This window comes from Globicephala melas, chromosome 3 (assembly GCF_963455315.2).
Source record: "Globicephala melas chromosome 3, mGloMel1.2, whole genome shotgun sequence".
Taxonomy (NCBI): Eukaryota; Metazoa; Chordata; class Mammalia; order Artiodactyla; family Delphinidae; genus Globicephala; species Globicephala melas.
The window spans coordinates 159968485-159989397 of NC_083316.1; the positions used below are offsets into that span (position 1 = coordinate 159968485).

The following is a 20913-nucleotide window of genomic DNA, read 5'->3' on the forward strand; positions in this document are numbered from 1 at the left end:
GTGTTTTGGGAGCTGGTGGGCAGTAGGAGTCGAGGAGCCTTCTTTCTCTTCCTGCTTTCTTGGAAAGACCAGTGCCCACATTCCTGGCCCTCATTTGTGGGCAGAGGCAGGCGTCAGTCCCAGGAATGGGAAAGCAAGTTCCAGAGAGCCGGAGGCCATGGGGAGAGAGCAGAGGGCTAGGGAGGATGGCCTTTGCCTGGGGTGGGGTGTGGGGGCTGAGAGAGTCCTGGGAAGGCTCTTGACCCCATGGAGGCTGATGGGCATTGCCCGCTTCTGTTGTGTTTGGAGGAGGAAGTGATGTATTAGGGCCTCCTAAACTACTCATTTATCTCTGCATTTCTACAAAAGTTTTCCGAGATGAAACAGCAAAGGGGACAGGGGCTGGGGGGTGGTAGGGGATGAGGGGAAGCGAGTGGGAGTGATAGGGGCTGGGCCACAGAGGACCTTGTATGCTGTGAGGCCCTGGAGGTCATGGCAGGGTTTTGCCCAGGACCTGAGAAGGCTCAGATGTCCTTGAGTTTTGTATTGTTTTTGAGGTGGAAGTCATATAACCTAAAATTCACCATTTTAAAGTATATAATTCAGTGACATTTAGTGCTTTTACAGTGTCGTGCAACTATCGTCTCTGTTTAGTTCCAGAACGTTTTCATCACCCCAAAGGGAATCCTGTACCCTCATGCGGGCACTCCACACACCCCCTCCCCCAGCCACTAATCTACTTTCTGTCTCTGGATTTCTGGACGTTTCATATAAATGGAATCATGTAACACGTGGCCTTTCGTGTCTGGCGGCTTTCACTCAGCCTGATGTCTTCCAGTTTCTTCCATGTTGTAGCATGAATCAGTTTCATTCTTTTTTTTATGACCGAGTAATATTCCGTTGTATTCATATACCACGTTTTGTTTATGCATTCATCCACTGATGGGCATTTGGGTTAGTTCCACCCCTCTCCTTTTCAAAACTTTATTTTTATTCCAAGACAACCTTTGCCTTGTGCATCCTCATTTTGAGGTGCAGGAATCTGTTTTACTTGTCGCATCCCCAGCTAACTGCCCCCATAGGTAAATCCATCTTAGGGCAGTTATTCTTGGTTTTATGGCTTCCTTACGTTGGTGACAGGAAGATCCCACGCAACCTCCTGTTTCCTGGGCCCGGGTTCAGTCCTCCTGCGTCCTCTTATAGCTCTGGGGCTGCGGACAGCCTGTTCAGCGTGTCCCTGAAAGGTAGGACTGACAGGCGTTTCCCCTCGACTGGGCATCCACCGAGTGCAGCCAGGGCCGAATTCTTCCGTAAACGGCCAGGGTGACTTGATGGTCGTGTGGCCGCCCTCCCCTGGGGTACAGGGCACAAGAGGCATGCTGGCTGGTGTCAGAGTGGCTGGACCTTGAAGGTCAGCACCCGCTGGAGGTGGCTCTCCCTCTCCCACGGTGAGAAGCTGGCCCGTGGCACCCCCAACCCCGGGGCTTAGTGCCACCCGGGAGGCTGCAGGTTTCAAGTTCCTCCTTCAGACCTGTGCTGGAGCTCTGCGCTGGCAACTAATCCCACCCCACCTCCTGCAGGGGAGAGAAGAGGGGCTTACTCGTGGGGATGGCTCACTGGGGCACAGGGGACAGTGAGGTGACATGGAGAGTCCTGTTCCTTAAAACGAGCACTCAGTAGGCACAGGACATTTTATTTGCTATTATTTATTTATTTATTTTTGGCTGCGTTGGGTCTTTGTGGCTGTGCGCGGGCTTTCTCTAGTTGTGGCGAGCAGGGGCTACTCTTCGTTGCGGTGCGTGGGCTTCTCATTGCAGTGGCTTCTCTTGTTGTGGAGCACGGGCTCTAGGCGCGCGGGCTTCAGTATTGTGGCTCGTGGGCTCTAGAGTGCGGGCTCAGCAGTTGTGGCACGTGGGCTTAGTTGCTCCTTGGCATGTCGGATCGTCCCGGACCAGGACTCAAACCTGCATCGGCAGGCGGATTCTTAACCACTGCACCACCAGGGAAGCCCCAGCACAGGTCATTTTAGAATGAAAGCTAATGAAATAAATTTTTAAAGAGGAGAAGGTTGGAAGCAACCCAAAGGTTCATAGATGGGTGAACAGATAAAGGAATTATGGTGTGTCCACACAGGGGAATATTACTCAGCTAGAAAAAGGAATGAAGCGTTGACACACGCTACAACATGGATGAACCTTGAAGGCATCAGGCTGAGTGAAAGAAGCCAGATACAAAAGACCGCATGTTGCATGATTCCATTTATATGAAACATCAAAACAGGCAAATCCATAGTTACAGGAGACAGATTAGTGGTTGCCAGGGGCTGGGGGAGGGGGATTGTGGGGGTGACTGGTAATGGGTGTGGGTCTTCTTTCACAGTGCTGAAATGTTCTGGAACTAGATAGAGGTGATGGTTGCATAACATTGTGAGTGGATTTTATGCCACTGAATTGTATACTTTAAAATGATGAATGTTATGTGAATCTCATCTCAAATACAAAAAAAAGGGATACGGGAGGCTCTGCAGGTCCTGCATCAAACCCCGCCCATTTCACAGGCGGCAAATGGAGGCTGGAGAGGCGCATCCACTGCCACGGCCAGTCAGTGGGCAGGTGGCAGACACCATTGGGACCCAGGCCTGGTTTCCACTTCTCTGGGGCTGGTTCTGGCAATTTTGCCTCCACCCGGGGCAGCTTCAGAGCCCTGCCAAGCCTGCCCAGGGACCAGACGGCCCTGAGGCCGGTGAGCCACCTGCCCACCTCTGCTCTCCCCCAGCATGGCCGACAAGAACGGGGCCCTCAAGTGTACCTTCTCAGCCCCGGGCCACAGCACCAGCCTCCTGCAGGGCCTCGCCGCCCTCCGCGCCCAGGGCCAGCTCCTGGATGTCGTGCTCACCATCAACCAAGAGACCTTTCACGCGCACAAGGTGGTCCTGGCCGCCTGCAGCGACTACTTCAGGTGAGCGTGGGCCCCCAGGGGCAGGGTGGAGGGTGCTGCCCTTCTAAGAGGGAAGATCTCAGGGCTGGGCATCTAGCCGGGGATGGCTCTGAGGGAGAATGGCTGGGGTTAGCCCATCTTTGGGTTTAGAGAGAAGTCCAGTAAGCCTGCAGGTTTTTCCAGGTTTGCTGCTTATTCAAACTTGTGGGGGACACTGAGCAGACAAGCAGAGCATGCCTGGGGCACAGAGGTGGGTGCCCGATGAGCAGCTTCTGCCCTGCGAAGGTGGCAGGGCTCCGTCAGGTTTTCATTCTAAGGCTTTATGTGATGCCTGCATGTGCCAGGCGCTGTTCTAGGCCTTGGGGATTTAGCAGGGATAAGACAGGCACGAGCTCTGCCCTCATGGCACCTGTGCTCAGGCTGACGGACGGGAGGGACACCTGCTCGGCCGCCCTTGTGTGCGCCAGGTTCTGTCCAAGGCCCCACGTGGTGAGTGAGGCCTTGCTGGGTGTACAGGTCTCTCTACCCTAAAGGCCCTTTCCTGAAAGCTCCTTCCCTGTGCCTGGCTGGGCAGCGGAGCGAGGGCCCCACGGAGCAGGGCTGGGGGCCATTCTCATCAGCTGGGGGCTGTCACAGGCTGGGGACAGTCTCCCTCATTCCCTTAGTGACCAGCTGGCAAGCTTCCTCCTGACACCAGAGAGAGCTGGGGTGCCGCCCTGGGGGTGGTTCTTCAGCCCCACATTGCCAGGGTGGCCGAAGCGTTCCCACCTGCCATCCCAGGTGCCCGTCTTGGGCTGCATGTTCCTCGCAGCTGGGGTGCCTTGCCTGGTGCGCCCCCTGGCTGCCCGCCCCACGGGCTCAGAGGGGCCATTCTGGGGAGTTGGAGCAGCCAAGCCATCTGGGGCGCCGCTTCTATTTTTATTCTGGATTTGGGGACGGGCGGGCTGGCCCAGCCAGAAATGCCCTTTAAAGGCTCCTCTGCGCTGGCACTGCAGTTGGAGAGGCCTTAAAAGGCAATGCTCCCTCCCGTCACCGTCACCGTGATTGCTTCTGCCTTCGATGGGCTGACGGGACTCGCGGGGACAAGAAGGGGCAGGGTCCAGGGGGCTGGTAGAGCACTGTGGTGGAGGGTTGGGGGGTTGTTAGTCAGTGGCCGCACGGCAGCACCAAGCTCAGCTGTCCCTCCTCTGGGGCCTGAGCTGGGCCCACTGGGTGTGCGGCTAGGGGACGGACATCTGTCGGGCAATGTCGGGAAGTTCTCTCCCCTCAGACGGCTGTCACAGGCGTGTGCTGATGGTAGTTATAATTATGAAATGCCAGCTTGCCCCAAGCTGGAGCACACGCCATCTTCTAGAACCTGCCATGAACCCTGAGCAGGCACTGGGGTTCTCACCCCTCTTCCTTGTGGGGGGCCCTCAAAGGCCATGGGGAGCTGTGACCCAGGGCCTACGTCTCTCAGCAGCGCTCACATTAGCACTGCTTCTCAGAGCAGGATAGCACGGCTGACAGAGCTGGGGTTACTTGCTGCTGGGGGGCGGGTCTCACGATGGGCTGGTGTTCCTTTGGGCCATTCTCAGGGGGCTTTCCTGACCACGTAAGCCTCTGGAGATGGCAGGGACCCTAGCACCGCCCCCTGATGGGCACTCTGACTGGGCACCCTCACCCCTCCCCAACCCATGTGACAGTGACCCAGGCTGGGGAACGTGGAGCCAGCTGCCCACGTGAGGGGCTGGGCTCTGTGAACCACAGTGCCTAGTGCCCTTGGGGGTCCCTGCCTTGTCTCCTGAACTTGCCGCCGGCGTGGTCGTCCAGGGCTGGGTGTTAATGTGGGGCTGGAGACCTGTCCCCAGAGCCAAAGCCAAAGCCAAGGTTTGGTCGTCTCTTGCACAGCCGCACCAGCCCCGCAGCGAGCAGCCCCTGGTCCCCGCCCTTTGAGGCAGCTGGGCCCCAGCACCGCACACTTCTGGGTGAGGCCAGGCAGGGCTCCACGTAGGGGGGCGGAGTGGGGAGTTGCTGCTTGTAGGAAGATGCATGGCTAGGGGTGGATTAAAAGTCTTTTCCTTTTTGCCTGTCTTTAATGAGCATCCAGCCTGCTTTCCCCTGGCCGGCCGTGCCCTGCTCACAGTGTCCTGGGGCCAGGCCATGCTCGGGCAGCCACAGTGCCCCTTGGCTGCCCCGAGCCCACATGCTATGTTTCTGACCTTCAGGGCCATGTTCACGGGCGGCATGAGGGAGACGAGCCAGGACGTTATTGAGCTGAAGGGCGTGTCGGCCCGCGGCCTGCAGCACATCATCGACTTTGCCTACAGTGCCGAGGTGACACTGGACCTGGACTGTGTGCAGGACGTGCTGGGTGCAGCCGTGTTCCTGCAGATGCTGCCCGTGGTGGAGCTGTGTGAGGAGTTCCTCAAGGCCGCCATGAGCGTGGAGACCTGCCTCAACATTGGCCACATGGCCACCACCTTCAGCCTGGCCTCGCTCAAGGAATCGGTGGACACCTTCACCTTCCGGCACTTCCTGCAGATTGCCGAGGAGGAGGACTTCCTGCACCTGCCGCTGGAGCGCCTCGTCTTCTTCCTGAAGAGCAACCGGCTGCAGAGCTGCGCCGAGATTGACCTGTTCCGTGTGGCCGTCCGCTGGCTGCAGCACGACCCCGCCCGGCGGCTGCGCGCCAGCCACGTGCTCTGCCACATCCGCTTCCCGCTCATGCGGTCCTCAGACCTGGTGGACAGCGTGCAGACGCTAGACATCATGGTGGAGGATGTGCTGTGCCGCCAGTACCTGCTGGAGGCCTTCAACTACCAGGTGCTCCCCTTCCGGCAGCATGAGATGCAGTCGCCGCGCACAGCCGTGCGCTCGGATGTGCCCTCGCTGGTTGCCTTTGGTGGCACGCCCTACACCGACAGCGACCGCTCGGTCAGCAGCAAGGTGTACCAGCTGCCCGAGCCGGGGTCCCGTCACTTCCGTGAGCTGACGGAGATGGAGGTGGGCTGCAGCCACACGTGCGTAGCCGTGCTGGACAACTTCGTGTACGTGGCCGGGGGTCAGCACCTGCAGTACCGCAGTGGCGAGGGTGCCGTGGACTCCTGCTACCGCTACGACCCCCACCTGAACCGCTGGCTGCGCCTGCAGGCCATGCAGGAGAGCCGAATCCAGTTCCAGTTGAACGTGCTGTGCGGCATGGTATACGCCACAGGTGGCCGCAACCGGGCCGGCAGCCTGGCCTCAGTTGAGAGGTACTGCCCGCGGCGCAATGAGTGGGGCTACGCCTGTTCACTGAAGCGCCGCACGTGGGGCCACGCGGGTGCCTCGTCTGGGGGCCGCCTCTACATCTCGGGCGGCTACGGCATTTCGGTGGAGGACAAGAAGGCCCTGCACTGCTACGACCCCGAGGCCGACCAGTGGGAGTTCAAGGCTCCCATGAGCGAGCCCCGAGTGCTCCACGCCATGGTGGGCGCTGGCGGCCGCATCTACGCCCTCGGTGGCCGCATGGACCACGTTGACCGCTGCTTCGACGTGCTGGCTGTGGAGTACTACGTGCCCGAGACGGACCAGTGGACCAGTGTGAGCCCCATGCGGGCCGGACAGTCAGAGGCCGGCTGCTGCCTGCTGGACAGGAAGATCTACATCGTTGGGGGCTACAACTGGCGTCTCAACAACGTGACAGGCATCGTGCAGGTGTACAACACCGAGACGGACGAGTGGGAGCGCGACCTGCACTTCCCGGAGTCCTTTGCCGGCATCGCCTGTGCCCCTGTCCTGCTGCCCCGGGCCAGGACCAGGAGGTAGCTCCCCAGACCCCGGTTCCCGGCCTGGCCGCCTGCTGTTTCTGCGAGGGGCTTGGCGGGTGCGTGTCTGGGCGGGGAACTTCAAATTCCCACCCCCGCGGGCTGGTCTCGCATAAGGCACCCTCCTCACCCCCCCCCTTCCTTCCTGAAGCAGATTCTGGCTCTGTGCCCAGTGGGGGAGGCTGCCAGCAACAAGGCTGATGTGGCAGCAAACTCACACCCAAGGTGGTTTCCTCGCCCACCTTCAGTTCTCGCTGGCTGCCTGGCGGGCGGGAATCGGGGTCTCCTTTGGGGCGTCGTGGTGTGGCTTTGCCCCACTTCTCTCCCCTCCCCCTGCCTGGAGGTCTGAGAAATGCAGATACGAACTCGTTCCCGGTTGATCCCCAAATTCCCCCCAACCCCCATGAGTTGCATGCGTCCTTTTTAAAATAAACATACCCCAAGTCTCTAACATATGGACCTCCAGGAGCAGGAGAAGCGGCTGGCAAGTACCTGGCTCGGGTTGGCCAGAAGGGCACGTTTCCACCTCCCCAAGAAGCCTGAGCTGCTGGGCAGGAGGGAGCCGGCACTCATTTCTATTCCTGGCCTGGGTCTTAGCACCTTCAGGGTGTTCTGTCATCCGCTTTCAGGAGGAAAAACAACACAGCCAGCTCCCAGAGACCGTCCTTACGGGCATCAGGCCTTCCCGTTTGGCCCTGGGTGATGTGTGGGGCCTTAATAAGAACGGGCTGACTCTCCTCATCCCTGTCCCGGTCCCATGAATGAAAGGGGACGCCTGCTTCAGAATCTCACAGTGCATCTGCATTCCACAGGCCTGTCCCGTGCTTTTTATTTCTCCCCCTCTTTCCAGCCCTCTGCTCCCCCCAATCCTGTGTTCAGGTTGACATGCCGCAGGCCTGTGCCCACCCTGCGTGGGAAGTCAGGCGGGCTGTGAGGCCTCTGCCTTCAAGGGCTTTGCGGCATCTCCAGCCACATTTGCTTTGGTGTCTAAACCTCAAAACCATTTTTTTGTTGTTGTTGTTCTCTTCTGCTTTTTTTTAAGAGGCCAGCACCACTGTCTTATAAATGGGATTTGTACCCTCGGGGCAACTTAAAGTGTCTCTTCTGCTGCTAATGGACGATTGATGTCGTGTCTCTGTGACCCGCTCGCCATGTAAATAATTAACCTCATACCTTAGCAGACGTTGTCTCCTAATACTTTCCTTTTATTTAATAAAAATGTTATGGTAAAAAGATGGAGTGGGCCCAGTGCTGAGCTTGTGGGCTTGATGGGTCGCAGATTCCTCGTGTCCTTGCATGTTTGGGGGCTCCTCTCCCCCCTCGCCCTTTTCCAGCATTGCAGAGGAGCCGGAAGTGGGGCCGGCCTTTGGCTCAGAGGCCTGGGGGCAACAGGAAAGGAGGCTAGGACGTCCTTCCACCCGGCGCCTGGAAGACAGAGGGCAACCAGCCGGGGCAAGGCAGCCTTCCAGAGACTCTTTCCAGGTGGTTCCTTGCGCCTGGTGACCCGGCCCCCTGCCATCAGCCAGCCCCACAGCCCCTGGCAGGTTCTGTCTCCATCTGCTCAGTCCTGGGACTCCAGGTTGGGAAGCTGGGGAGCCCCCCTCCGCAGAGGCTGTGATAGGGGAGGAGCAGGGCAGGTCCTAAAGGAAGCATGAAGTCACTGTGCTTCCCTATGGGGCTTCCGGGATCATCCTCAAAACGTACCCACAGGCCTGCTGCTCCTGTGCAGTGGCCGTCAGGGCCCGGGGTGAGGCTGGGTGTGTGTATGGGGGTGCAGGGTGGAAATAAGAACTTGGTTGGGAACCAGTAAGGAGCCCACACTGCCAGGGGCATAGAAGTGAAAAAACAGCAGCCCTCAGGGACTTACTGGAACATTCTAGCCCCTTCTCATCACCCCCAACCTGAGCTCCCCCAAAGAGAACCCTTCCCTGCTGGAGGCACGGCCCCTTCGGGGTGGGGGGGAAGGGAGAAGAAGCCTTTGCTGGCTGCAAGTCCCCCCAGATCAGCTCACACCTCAGAACATCTTGTCCCCAACGAGCTGGCAGGGGCGCCGGCGCGGAGTTGGGGGCGGGGAGGTGCTGCCATATCTAACTGGGTCGATTGTGCATAACTGTCTGGGCTGGTTCATGGAATGTTCTCAGGGGCCCCCTGCCCCTCCCTCTCCACACCCACACCCCCCCGGAAGAAAGGAAAATTATTTTTCGTATTGTAAACTTTAAACACGAAAAAGCTGTTTTTAATTTAGCAGAAACTGGCTTGCATCTTCACTTTGTGCACATTTGTGTCCTTCAGAGGGAGGCGGAACATGCGTGCACACAGGCACGCAGACGCTTACACGCACACCTGCACTCATGCATCTGACACCCACATCCACGTGGTCACACTCACAGGTAGCCTTGTTCATAGGCCGTGTAACGTACTCACATGCTCACTCACGCACAATTAAACACACAGCTCACATGTGTACATGCTCCTGGACTAGCCTGGCCCTCCTCTGCACAGCACCCTGAAGGGGTCTGGAGCTCATCACCTCATCACCTCCTTCACCTTTGGCCCAGGGTAGCTTGGGCACGTAGGGACTGAGCTTGTGGAGAGCCCGTCTGCTTCCAGATAGCCTGCTTTCCCACCGTGGCCCTGGATGTGGCCGGCAGGAGCCTCCCTCTGCACCTGGGCTTGGGCTGTGGGAAAACGCCATCTCCTGGGACGGTGGGATGGAGGCCCGCGAGAGGGAGGCCAAGTGTGACTTCTGGGGCCTCACAGTGAGCGAGGGCCAAGGGGGCCTCGGGGGAGCCGTGTGAGGTGGGAATCTGCCCCAGACCTGGCCAGCTTGGAAACCCGCCCCTGGCTTCATCTCTGAGAACGCAGCTCCAGCCCCTCTGTTCTCACGGGCCCTGGAGCTTTTGCTTCTCATGGTGGAGCCTCGGCACATCAGTTTTATTAGGGGCACCTGGCCATGTGTCCCAGGAGGCACAGCCTGAATGTTTGTTGCACAAATGACAGCTTTTGGGGTGGGGTGGTGGGAGCAGAGTCTCATCCACTCCAGGATCCGTGGGCACCGTTGGCCTGCAGACCCCCAGGGCAAGAGGGCCACGAAGCCGTGCTTCTGCCCACAACAAAGGGCCCAGCTTAATTCTTGTGGCTGACCCCGCTTGTTGCCATCCCGGCGATCATTTCACCCTCCTCACCAACAGAGCCATGGTTTGGTGCCCAGCCTCGGGGGTTAATTTAGGATTTGGCTGAGCCATTCTTGGCAACGTCTTTTGTGGGGGTTTTTCTCCATCTGGGCACATTTCCCAGTTCTGGCCAGCAAGTTTTAAGGGGAGGTCTGGGGTAGGGGTTTCTGGACACAGGAAAGGTTTTATTGCCCCCTTCCCTCCCTTACTGTTTCCTACGAGGACATGATGCCAGGAGCTTCTGTAGCCATCTTGTGGCCATGAGGAGCAAGTTAAGACAGGCACAGAGATGCTGCCTCCCAGAGCCCTGAAACCATGGGGGCACCAGTCCCACCCTGGAACCTCTTACCTCCAGACTCCTTTTTATGAAAAATCACAATGTCTGTGCCACTTAAGATACTAGTGGTCAGATATTCTGCTAATTGTAACCCAAACAGTTCCAAAATTATAATATAAATGTAACAGATGCTGGGGTTTCCCCATCTTATGTAAGTCAAGGTTTTAATTTGCAAGCAGCGGAAACACCGGCCAAATTAAATAGCAAAAATGTGCATTGGAAGTCTGTTCAGTTCCTCACAAAAGTGGCAGGAAGGCTGGAAAACCAGGCTCAGAAAGTGGTAGAAATCAAGGAGGCGAGGGTGATTAGCTGAAATCATGCCAGGGAACTGGTTGGTGAGGTCACTCCTGCCACCACCACAGAATCCAGATGCCTCAACTGGCACTGCCACTGGTACTTCGCCATAGCTGCCCCTGGAAACCACATGCTCCTGCCCCAATGCTGTGTCTTTGCATCACTTGGAAACATCCTGTTGGCCCAGCCCATGTCCTGCTCCAATGCCCTAGGGAGTGGGGAAAGTTAGTACCTCAGTGTATTAGTCAGCTGCTGCTGCTGTGTAACAAGCAACCCCAAGTCTCAATGGCATGCAAAAATATTTTTCACATGTCTGTGACTCAGCTGGGGTGGGGTATTTGTTCTAGGCTTCCCTTGGCTGAGCAGCTCTGCTTCCAGGTGCAAGACTGTGGAGTAACCAGGAAGTTCAGCTCCACCTACCTTGCATCTTCCTGGGACCAGCAGCTAGTCAACCTATGTTCTCCTCTTACAATGGTGCCAGAGGACAAGTGGGATCACATGAGGCTTCCTAAGGTCCAGATTCGGAACTCTTGTGCTGCTGCTTCTACCCATATTCCTTTGGCCAAAGCAAATGATGTGCTCAAAATCAGGGCTGGGTAAATATCCCCTACCTTAGGCAGGAAGAATGCACAGCGGTGTGGCAAAGGGTGGGACACAGAAACGAAGGGGAACTGAGGCCCATAATTTGACTGATCACACCATTGGCTTTGGAGCCTCTGTTGTCATTGGGGAGGCTGAATTCCCATTATGGGGATTCCCCAGCCTCCAGATGCTGGGCCACCAAAAAGAAAAGCCGGCTGTATCTCTTCTGCAGCCACTGCCCCCTAGAGGTTGGGGAATCTTTCTCTTTTATTGTGGAGTAGATTGGGGCTGTAAGTGTCCTGGGCTTTTGGACAGCGGGTAGCGGGGGGCTCTGTGAGGCAGTTTAGCTGGAGCTCAGCCAAGTCTCAGGGCATTCTGGTGTCACTGGAAGGCCTGCCCCAGATGTCCCTTCAGCGTGGTGGTGGTTGTGGTGGGGACTGGACGGTTGGCTCTGCCCCACCATACCCTAGATCCATCCCCCTGGGTCCCTGCCCCCTCAACTCCAGCCTCCTTGGCAGTCCGGCAGTCCGCCCCGTCCTACCTTCCACCCCACACTCAGCCTGCAGTGGGGGGCTGAGGGGCCTGGGTCCTCATCTAACCTCTTATTCGGTCGTAAGGAGTGAGCTCCATGTCTGGTGTTTCTGGCTCCCATCGGGTTCTTCCCTTTCGCTTCATAATCAAACCTGGTTCTTGCTTTGCCTTTCAAAACTCTGTCTGATGAGGGCCTGGTTTGGAAGTCAAAGACGGGCCCTGGATGGTTTTCCTCTTTGCCTTCCAGCTCCCAATGGCCCGAGTTCACCTTCATGCAATGTGGGTACCCTGGATTGACTAAGATTCCATATAAGGCAGTGCAGAAAAGCAAGCCATGAAAACTAACATCTCGATGTAGGGTTTTGCTTCCCTAACAGTTACTGAGTGCTTGCGAGGAAGCAGGCGCTGAGCTAAGTGCTTTACATGCATTATCTATTTAATCTTCCCAAGAGCTTGCTCTGCGGAGTGCCATTATCTGCATTTCACATGGGAGGACAGTGAGGCTCAGAGACATGAAATCACTTGCCTGTTGTCACACAGCTGGAGAATTGGCAAGGGCTGGGCCACGCAGAAACGCACAGGAATTTAGGTTTTAATTTAGCTTGTATTTAGAAGCTTTACGTTGAGGGGTGCTGTGGCCTGGATGCAGGGGAAAGGGCATTCTAGGCAGGGAGACAGCCTGTGCAAAGGCCCACGCAGGATCAGCAAGGCTGGATGGAGGACATGAGAAAGGGAAGGGTGGGAGAGGATGCTAGGGAAGCTGGCAGAGTAAAAAAGGGAGCCAGCCAAAGTTATGGAGCACAGGAGAGAAAACTGTATCATGGAGGCAGCAAGAAGTAGCTTATAGGACTTGCCTCTTAGCTCACACTTGGATGTGCTCTGTAACTCAAGGGAAGCTATTTAAGAATGGGATACTCCTGGGACTTCCCTGGTGGTCCAGTGGTTAAGAATCCACCTTCCGGGACGTCCCTGGTGGCTCAGTGGTTGACTCCATGCTCCCAATGCTGGGGGCTGGGGTTCAGTCCCTGGTCAGGGAACTAGATCCCACGTGCATGCCACAACTAAGAGTTCGCATGCCACAACTAAGGAGCCTGTGAGCCACAACTAAGGAGCCCACCTGCCACAACTAAGACGCAGCACAACCAAATAAATAAATAAATATTAAAAAAGAAAAAATAAAGAGTCTGCCTTCTAATGCAGGGGACGTGGGTTCGATCCCTGGTCGAGGAACTAAGATTCCCACATGCCGCGGGCAACTAAGCCTGCGTGCCGCAACTACTGAGCCCACACTGCACAACAACTAGACAGTCTGTGTGCTGCAACTAGAGAAGCTCACGTGCCACAACAAAGAGGCTGCGCTCCGCAATGAAGACCCAGTGCAACCAAAAAAAAAAAAAAACAGAGACAGAGAGAATGGGATGTTCCTTATCCCTTTGGGTCAGGGTTGGCTGGAGAAGGACCCAGGGCTGTGTGAGTCCAGAGGGAGGAACAGCTCTGCTTTGGGGTCAGGAATGGCTTTCTGGAGGAGGGGTCATTTGAGGTGGGTTTTGAGGGATAGATAGGAGTTTCCCAGGCATATTCATTTAACAAACCCTTCCTCATTCCCCATTTCTGACTAGTCTTGTGTTAGCTCTGGGGAGCCAGGGAAACAGAATGAACACAGATGAGTATAAAATGAGGCCTAAAGTGCTCAGAGCCATCAACAGAGAACAAGCCTTAGGAGTAGGGAATTGGGTGTGTCTGTGTTCTTTCTGCATCACACAGGAACTTCAAGCCCCCGGAGTGTCTGAGAAGGGTGAACATACTTTCAGCTTCTGATCTCTGCTCAGTCTATAGGGGAGCAGACAGTACTCCAGACACAGCTGCCTTCAGAGGGTGGGATGTTCCTGGATCATGGGACAAACATTCAAGGGTACACTTTAGATAGCGCCCTCAGGGTGGGTCTGCCAGAGGAGAGGTCTGAAAGATGAGAAGGTGCCAGCCATGAAAGGATCTGGGGGGAGAGCAGTGCGGGCAGAGGAAACAGCACATGCAAAGACCTGGAGGTGGAGTAGCAAGGAAGCCAGGGTGGCTGGAGTGAGGGGCCAGGCTGTGTGAGGACCCTTCGGGCCACTGGATTTTTTTCTGAGTGTCATAGGGAGCATGAGATCCGCCCCCCCTTTACGAAGACCATGAGCTGCTCCAGAAGTCTTGCCCGGGCCACACTGGGTGGTGGAAGGTGCCTTTGATGAAGGGAGAAAGTGATAGAGTCAGGGCTGGGTTCTGCCTGGGTCACCAGACGCCCTGGCCTCACCCTTCTCAGGGCTGGGGGTCAGTGGAGTGGGAGGAGGGCTTTGGTCACTGTCTGGCCATTGTGCAATAAGCAGGCTTGTGGCTTCCTCTGACTCATCACCAGGGTTTAGGATGGATCGAGTTGCTGCTGGGGTGCGGGGTAAACGGGGGTGAGTAGGGCGAGCACTGGCCCCTCACCTCTGCCCTGTGGGCACAGCCTCTTGCTGTGGCCCCTGCTCCCCCTGAAATCTTTTCTCCTCCATCTTTCTGTGCAGAAACCGGCTTAGTGCAGCCTTATGTAAGTGATCTGGGTAACCAGCATTTTTTGAGCACTTATTATGAGCCAGGCACTTGACATATATTAACCTCATTTAAACTTGACAAAACCTGGTGTAGAGAAGGAAGCCGACCTCTGCTGTCAGGCCCGAGTTCCAGTCCTGGCTCTGGCGCTTAACTTGTTATGGGCAGCTGCCGTCCCTGCTCTCTGTCACTATTTCCTGTCCAATCTCAGGATGGTGGCAGGGACTAAAAGTCACATAAATAGAATGTCCAGTCCCTTACCTGACTCCCAGAAGCTTCAGTCTCCGTGCCAGGGAGAGAAGATGGACTTCAAATCGACTTCAGCAAAAAAGAGCATGAATTATTGGCTCATATAACTGAAAAGGCAGGAGTGTCTAGCTTCAGGTATGGCTGGATGCAGGAATTCTGAGAGTGTCTTTGCCTACATTCGGTTCTGTTTTCCTTTGTGTGGGTTTACTCTCAGGCCACCTTTCTCTCTTTTTTTTTTTTTTTTTTGTCCACGCGTACTGTGCGACTTCTAGGACAGTTCCCTAACCAGGGATTGAACCCAGGCCACGGCAGTGAAAGCACAGAATCCTAACCACTAGACCACCAGGGAATTCCCCAGGCCACCTCTCTTCAAGTGGTGACCTCTGGCTCTCCAAACCTGTGTTATCCTTCAAATCAGCCACCCAAGCAAAGAGGGTGCTTCTCTTTCCCATGCTTCAAACAAAAATTCCAGACTTGCATCTCATTGGGCAAACTGGGTCACATGCCTGCCCTGACCCAATCGTGCTGGTCAGAGCAATGGCTCTGCTGATTGGCCAAGGCTTCCAATTTGAAGGGGAGACTGTGGGGAGAGCGAGTGGTGAGACCAGCTCTACCACAAACCAGGGACTGAAAGTTGGAAAGGGTTCCCTGAAGGGTAGTTGGTTGTTGACACCCCAGATAGGTGGCAGATACTTGCTAGGCAAAAAGGCTAGAAGTCCAATAAAGTGCTCAAAACCATATGAACAAGAAGGATAAAATAGAGCAGTGGCAGTGCCCAGGACACTCCAAATTAAAATCTATGTATGTGTATGTATTTAATGTGGACTTTTCATTAAACTGTTGTAAAATGTAAATAAAAGCATGTTTGGAAAATGTTGGTTTCCCCCTATGATCTCCATCAGTGTCCCCTCCAGCCATCCCTCGCCCTGGTAAAAAAGTGTGCTTGTTGTGCAATTAGAGATGCCCCCAATTCCCCTGGCTGCCCCTCCTGGCTTCTGCCCCACCCATGCTCCGAAATCCCTGGAGCCTCTTGAATACAAACTTTGACATTGGTGGTTGGGGTCCCTCTGTCTGGGGAGAGACAACTAGGTGTCAGAATCCCTCTTGCCTCTCTAGGTCACCTGCCCCCCGCCCCTCATCATCGGGGAGACTCTGCTGTCCCTTTCACTGATGGGTCTGGGTGGGATTTCTGGACCTGTCCTTTAGCACCCCATGGCAAAGCTGGCTTCCTTGAGCAAAACTGGACTGGAGAAATTCACAGAGAGGAGGCTGAAGCTATGTAGCTCCAGTGCTCCGAGCTTAAGGATCCAGAAAATAGGAACTGGATAGGGGATAGGAACAGGGAAAGAAAGGTGTTAAGGACGACATTGGGATTTTGGGCTGGGGACTGATCGCACCCCCAAAACCATGTTGGCCATAGGAGCCTCCCTTCCTAACATCACTCTCCTCCTGGCCCATCACTGGTTTTATTTTCCACATCACATTTCTCTCCATCTGAAAAGTTCTCGGGTCATTTGTTGGTGGGTTATGTTCCATCCCCCCGCCCCGACTGTGCATCCCATGAGGGCAGGGACCACGTCTGCTTGCTCACGCCGTTCCCCCAGTACGCTTGGCACACATAGGCGCTCCATAAATGAATGAATGCATGCATGGATGAGCAACGCCCTGAACTGGTCTCTGAGCTGAACTGGTCCGACCCAGGCTCAGCCTCGAGTGCTACCTGTCCTTGGGATGGGTGCTGGCTCCATCTTGGTGACCTGGAAGGGTTTGCGTCCAGGAGTCTCTCTCTTGGGAGCTCCAGCGGCCCAGCCTGTCCCTTGCCCAACAGCCAGACGGCCGCTGTCCAGCGGGCCAGGAGGCGACTCACTGCGACTGCGCCGAAAACTCCACCCTCCCTCTCCCGCCTCCCCTTCTGGCCTCTAAGCGCGCCGCCGAGGCGCGCGCATGCGCTATCGCCCCCGCGCCGCGCGCCGCTCCTGTGCGCATGTGCCGCTCTCACTACAGCCGGCGCGCCTGCGCACTGCCCGCCGCCCGCGGGTCCAGCCGGCGCTTGCGTGGTGGCACCGGCGAGTGGGGGGGGCGAGGAGGTGGAGGAGGAGGAGGAGGAGGAGGAGGAGGCGGCGAGAAGATGGCGACTTCGAACAATCCGCGGAAATTCAGCGAGAAGATCGCCCTGCACAACCAGAAGCAAGCGGAGGAGACGGCGGCTTTCGAGGAGGTCATGAAGGACCTGAGCCTGACGCGGGCCGCGCGGGTAAGGGGGCTGCCCGCGCCGACCCCTCTGGGCCGGAGAGGGAGGCAGGGGGCGCGTGTCTGGCGCGTGCACGGGGTGGGGGGCGCGCGGCGGGGGCGGGGCGCGCGCGGCGGGGGCGGGACTTGGCTCGGCCCGTGGGGACAGGTGTCCCCACGCCCCGGGCGTCGTGGGCGGGACAGGTGCCCCCACATCATCGATACCTGAAGGGGTGAAGGTGTCCCTGCATCATTGCTACCTGAAGTGGGGGACAGGTGTCTTTACATCATTGTTACCTGTAGGGGCAGGGGTCTCTACATCATTACTACATGGAGGGAACAGGTGCCATTACATCATTGGTACCTGAGGGGGGGGAAAGGTGTCCCCACACTGCTACCTGAGGGGGATAGGTGCCTTTATATCACTGCTACCTAGGGCAGTGATACTGAGGTGTGTGAACTGGGTGCTGCTTGCAAGCATTACTGTTAACTGGGGAGGGGGGATAGGTGCTCCTATATCATTGGCACCTGAGGGGTACAGCTGCCCCCACACCATTGCTACCTGAAGGGACAGGTGTCTCTCCATCACTGTCACCTGTGCACTCACTGCCTGAGTGTTGGGGGAAGGACAGGTACCCCCACTTGCAGAGCTGAGATGGGATAGGTATCTCCCTTTTGGATACTTGAGGGAAAGGTCTGGCCTCCGCTGTGGGGACCTGGGCGGGATCAGGAAGGCAGATTGGGCTGTCTTGGAGCTTGGAGTGCAGACAGCTGCCCCTTCCCCATGCAGCCCATATGGTGGGGACCAGGTGATGTTCCTCCCACTAGGACAAGGTACAGCTGGCCACAGATGGCCCCTGGCCCCTCAGGACCAGGATGGAGGGACAGTTCTTCAGATGGCTGGGTGCTTTTGGTGTGCAGGAGCAGGCCCGGTTACCTGCTAACCTCATCTGGGAAGCCGCTGTAGGCCTGGAGCAGGGGCTTGGTTGTGGCTGGGGTTGGGGGCCCTGGCCCTTCTTCTGGGCCCCAGCTCTCTGGCGACCACCGTGAGGTGCCAAGCTCCTTGGGTCTCGGTATCCTCCTTTGTGGAGTGTGTCTAGCAAGCCCTTCCTCGTGGGTCAGGGAGGGGAGCATGCTTTGCACAGGTGGCAGTAAATCTCTGCTTCGATCCTGCAGAGCGATGGGACCCCTCTGCTGTACCCTGGGGCCTTAGGGAGGGGTTGAGTGGGAGCTGCAGACACCCACCCCGCTGGTTTCTGGATTTGACGTCCGATCTGACTGGCCTAGGCAGACCTACCTCCATGCCGTGAGCCTCAGTTTCTGATTCCTCAGGTGGGCTTTTGGGGTGACGTTACTTTTTAATTAGTTGCTTGTTTCTCTTTGAGATCATGACCTTAAGACTACAATGTGTGTCTTCATTTCCGTGCATTTGTTCAGCTATATCAGTCGGGTGCTCACTGTCGGCCAGGTGCTGCTTGTCCCTGCTCCAGCCGCTCGCGGCCTCGCTCAGGATGTGGTTGGTGAATGAATGAATGAGTGAAAGCGCGCAGCTTGAGTGTTGCCCATACGTCAGGGCTTCTGAGTGCAGGAGTGTCCACTTCATCTTGTCTGCAGCATGTAGTGTGTGCTAGCATGCAGTAGGTGTCAAATGTATGTGGTGTGACAAGAAGAAGGGGTCACACTGGTTCTTGACAGTTCTTCATGATCCAAGGCCTGGTTTCTGCTTTAGGGTTGGAAATGAATTATTGGTGTCTTTTTGTTTGTTTGTTTTTGAATTGTTGTTGAAAAGATATCTTTAAAATAACAACTTTATTGAGATAGTACCATATAATTCACTTGTTTAAAGTGTACAATTCAGTGGTTTTTAGTACATTTACAGAGTTGTGCAACCATCACCACTGTCTAATTCCAGAATGTTTTCATCATTCCTCAAAGAAACTCCACACCCATTAGCAATCACTTCTCATGTGCTCCTCCCCCCAGCCCCTGGCAGCCACCAAGTTTTCTGTCTTTATGGATTTACCTGTTCTGGACGTGTCATATAAATGGACTCATACAAGATGTGGCCTTTTGCGTCTGGCTTCTTTCGCTCAGCCTAATGTTTTCAAGGTTCATCTACATTGTAGCGTGTATCAGGAAGCTTCTTTCCTTTTTATGGCTGAGTAGTATTCCTTTGTATGGCTGGACCACATTTGTTTATCCATTCATTGGTTGATGGATGTAGAAAAGATTTTTAAGATTCGCAGACAGCAGTTCTCTCGGCCCCTGGTAACCGTTTCCCATCTCTTTCCTCCCTCGCCCTGTTGCCTTCCTTTACTTCGGGAGTTGGGGAGGTAGGGTGGGCTTGGGCCCTGGGCGGAGGTGCACTTATACTAGATTTTTACAGACAGAGCAGTGTTCTCTACTGGGGGTGATTCTGTCCTCAGGGGACATTTGGCAATGACATTTTTGGTTGTCTCGACTAGGGGAAGGGCTGCTACTGGCATCTAGTGAGTAGAGAGCAGGGATGCACCCTACGATGCATAGACGGCTCCCACCATAGACAGTGATCCGGCCCCAGGTGTCAGCAGTGTCAAGGCCGAGATACCTTCAGTTTGAAGGAAACGCTGTGTGGGCAGGGGTGCGAGCTTTGCACCCGGGCAGATAGTTCAAAACTCCGCACCCATCAATACGGCTGTGCCACTGTGGGCAGGCTGGTGGCTTTGCCTGCTCCTGAGACCAGGATGGGCAAGCTCTTTCCCAGCCTTTTCCGGCTATTGCACATGGCACGTGGTACATCAGCAGTGTCTGGTGCAGGTGAGCGAACCCGCCTGATGCAGGGTCTCCTCCTGCTCACCCTCCTATGGCTGCAGCCTTCTGCGCTGCCTCCGCCTGCGGTAGACACAAACGTTTCACCTGAGAACAGGTGGGACGTGGCCCAGTTGGTACCTGCTCTTCTCAGGGGAATTCCACAGGTCAGCACGCCCACTCCCGGAGCGAGCGGGGACACTCGTGTCGATGTGTGTCTGTGCACGGCCCTCGGTCGTGATGGGTGCACCCGCAGTGCCTTCCCTTGTGAAAGGCCGGTCAGCAGGTGTTGAGCCTGATGAGTAGATCCATGCTGTCACTTCACCCAGGGGCAGGTACCCCAAGGGCTAGTTCGGGTGGCGGATGGGGTGTGACGTCCACTTTTGGGTCGCAGGGTAGAGAGGTGAGTGCACGAATGCTCCTTTCTCGTCCTCAGACATGGGCAGCCTGATGTGCAGAGAGGGCTGTGGTGCTCTGCTGTGTGACTTCGGGCAGGTTTCTTAACCTCTCTGGGTCTCAGAATCCTGATCTGTGAGCAAGGGTAGCTTGCTTATTCCACAAAATGACATTTTTATTTGCCCAGCACGTCCCAGGGACTGTATTAGGTACTGGGGAGCCAGCAGCATATGAGGCATGTGAGGGCCATGCTCTTGGGGAGCCGGCATGGTTTTAGTGGAGACAGGAGAGAATTGCTACAGATAAATGAGGCCGATGCTCTCAGAAGAAGCAAAGCAATGTGCTAGGACTGGCTAGGGCGGGAGGCTGGCACCTGGACAGTGAGACAGAGGCCCCCGCGCCCCCCACCCCCACCCCATGCTGGGGAAGGGTGTCCCTTGTGAGGGAGGCAGGTGCAGAGGCCCCGAGGTGGGAAGGGCTTGGCGAGGTTGAGGCTGGCATATTGAGAGAGAGAGAGGAGAGATGCGGCTGGCCCCTGAGGGAGGGGCCCTGGGAGGGTCTGTGATGGTCAGTGGCCTGATCCTTTGCTTGTTTTTGTAATAGCTTTATTGAGATATCATTCCCAATACATTCAAACCACTCATTTAAAGTGTACTGGGACTTGCCTGGTGGCACAGTGGTTAAGAATCCGCCTGCCAATGTAGGGGACAGCCCTGGCCCCAGGAAGATCCCACGTGCCGCGGAGCAACTAAGCCCGTGCGCCACAACTACTGAACACGCACTCTAGAGCCCGCGAGCCACAACTACTGAGCCCACGCGCCACAACTACTGAGCCCACACACCGCAACTAGTGAAGCCTGTGTGCCTAGAGCCCGTGCTCCGCACCAAGAGAAGCCAGCGCACCTCAATGAAGAGTAGCCTCCACTCACCCCAACTAGAGAGAAAGCCTGCATGCAGCAACGAAGACCCAGTGCAGCCAAAAAAGAAAAAAGAAAAGTGCACCATCTAGGGACTTCCCTGGTGGTCCAGTGGTTAAGACTCCGAGTTTCCACTGCAGGGG

The 20913-nt window shown here is 56.1% G+C and overlaps 2 protein-coding genes across 8 annotated transcripts in view; both read left to right on the forward strand.

Moving 5' to 3' along the window:
- The window catches only part of KLHL26 (kelch like family member 26), a 28161-nt gene extending 20220 nt beyond the window's left edge, over positions 1-7941 (forward strand). Inside the window, exons 2-3 of one of the 2 annotated variants that reach the window (XM_060296921.1) lie at positions 2755-2931; positions 5118-7941. In XM_060296921.1, coding sequence (XP_060152904.1) covers positions 2755-2931; positions 5118-6705 — 1765 coding nt within the window. In that variant the 3' untranslated portion in view covers positions 6706-7941. Of the gene's footprint in view, positions 1-2536; positions 2932-5117 lie in introns of both variants that reach the window. The other variant, XM_060296922.1, reaches the window with a different exon arrangement.
- Positions 7942-16540: 8599 nt separating this feature from the next.
- CRTC1 (CREB regulated transcription coactivator 1) overlaps positions 16541-20913 on the forward strand; it is a 78778-nt gene continuing 74405 nt past the window's right edge. For all 6 annotated transcript variants that reach the window (XM_060296923.1, XM_060296925.1, XM_060296924.1 and 3 more), the window contains exon 1: positions 16541-16695. In XM_060296923.1, the coding sequence (XP_060152906.1) occupies positions 16570-16695 (126 nt within the window). In that variant the 5' untranslated portion in view covers positions 16541-16569. The remainder of the gene's footprint in view (positions 16696-20913) is intronic.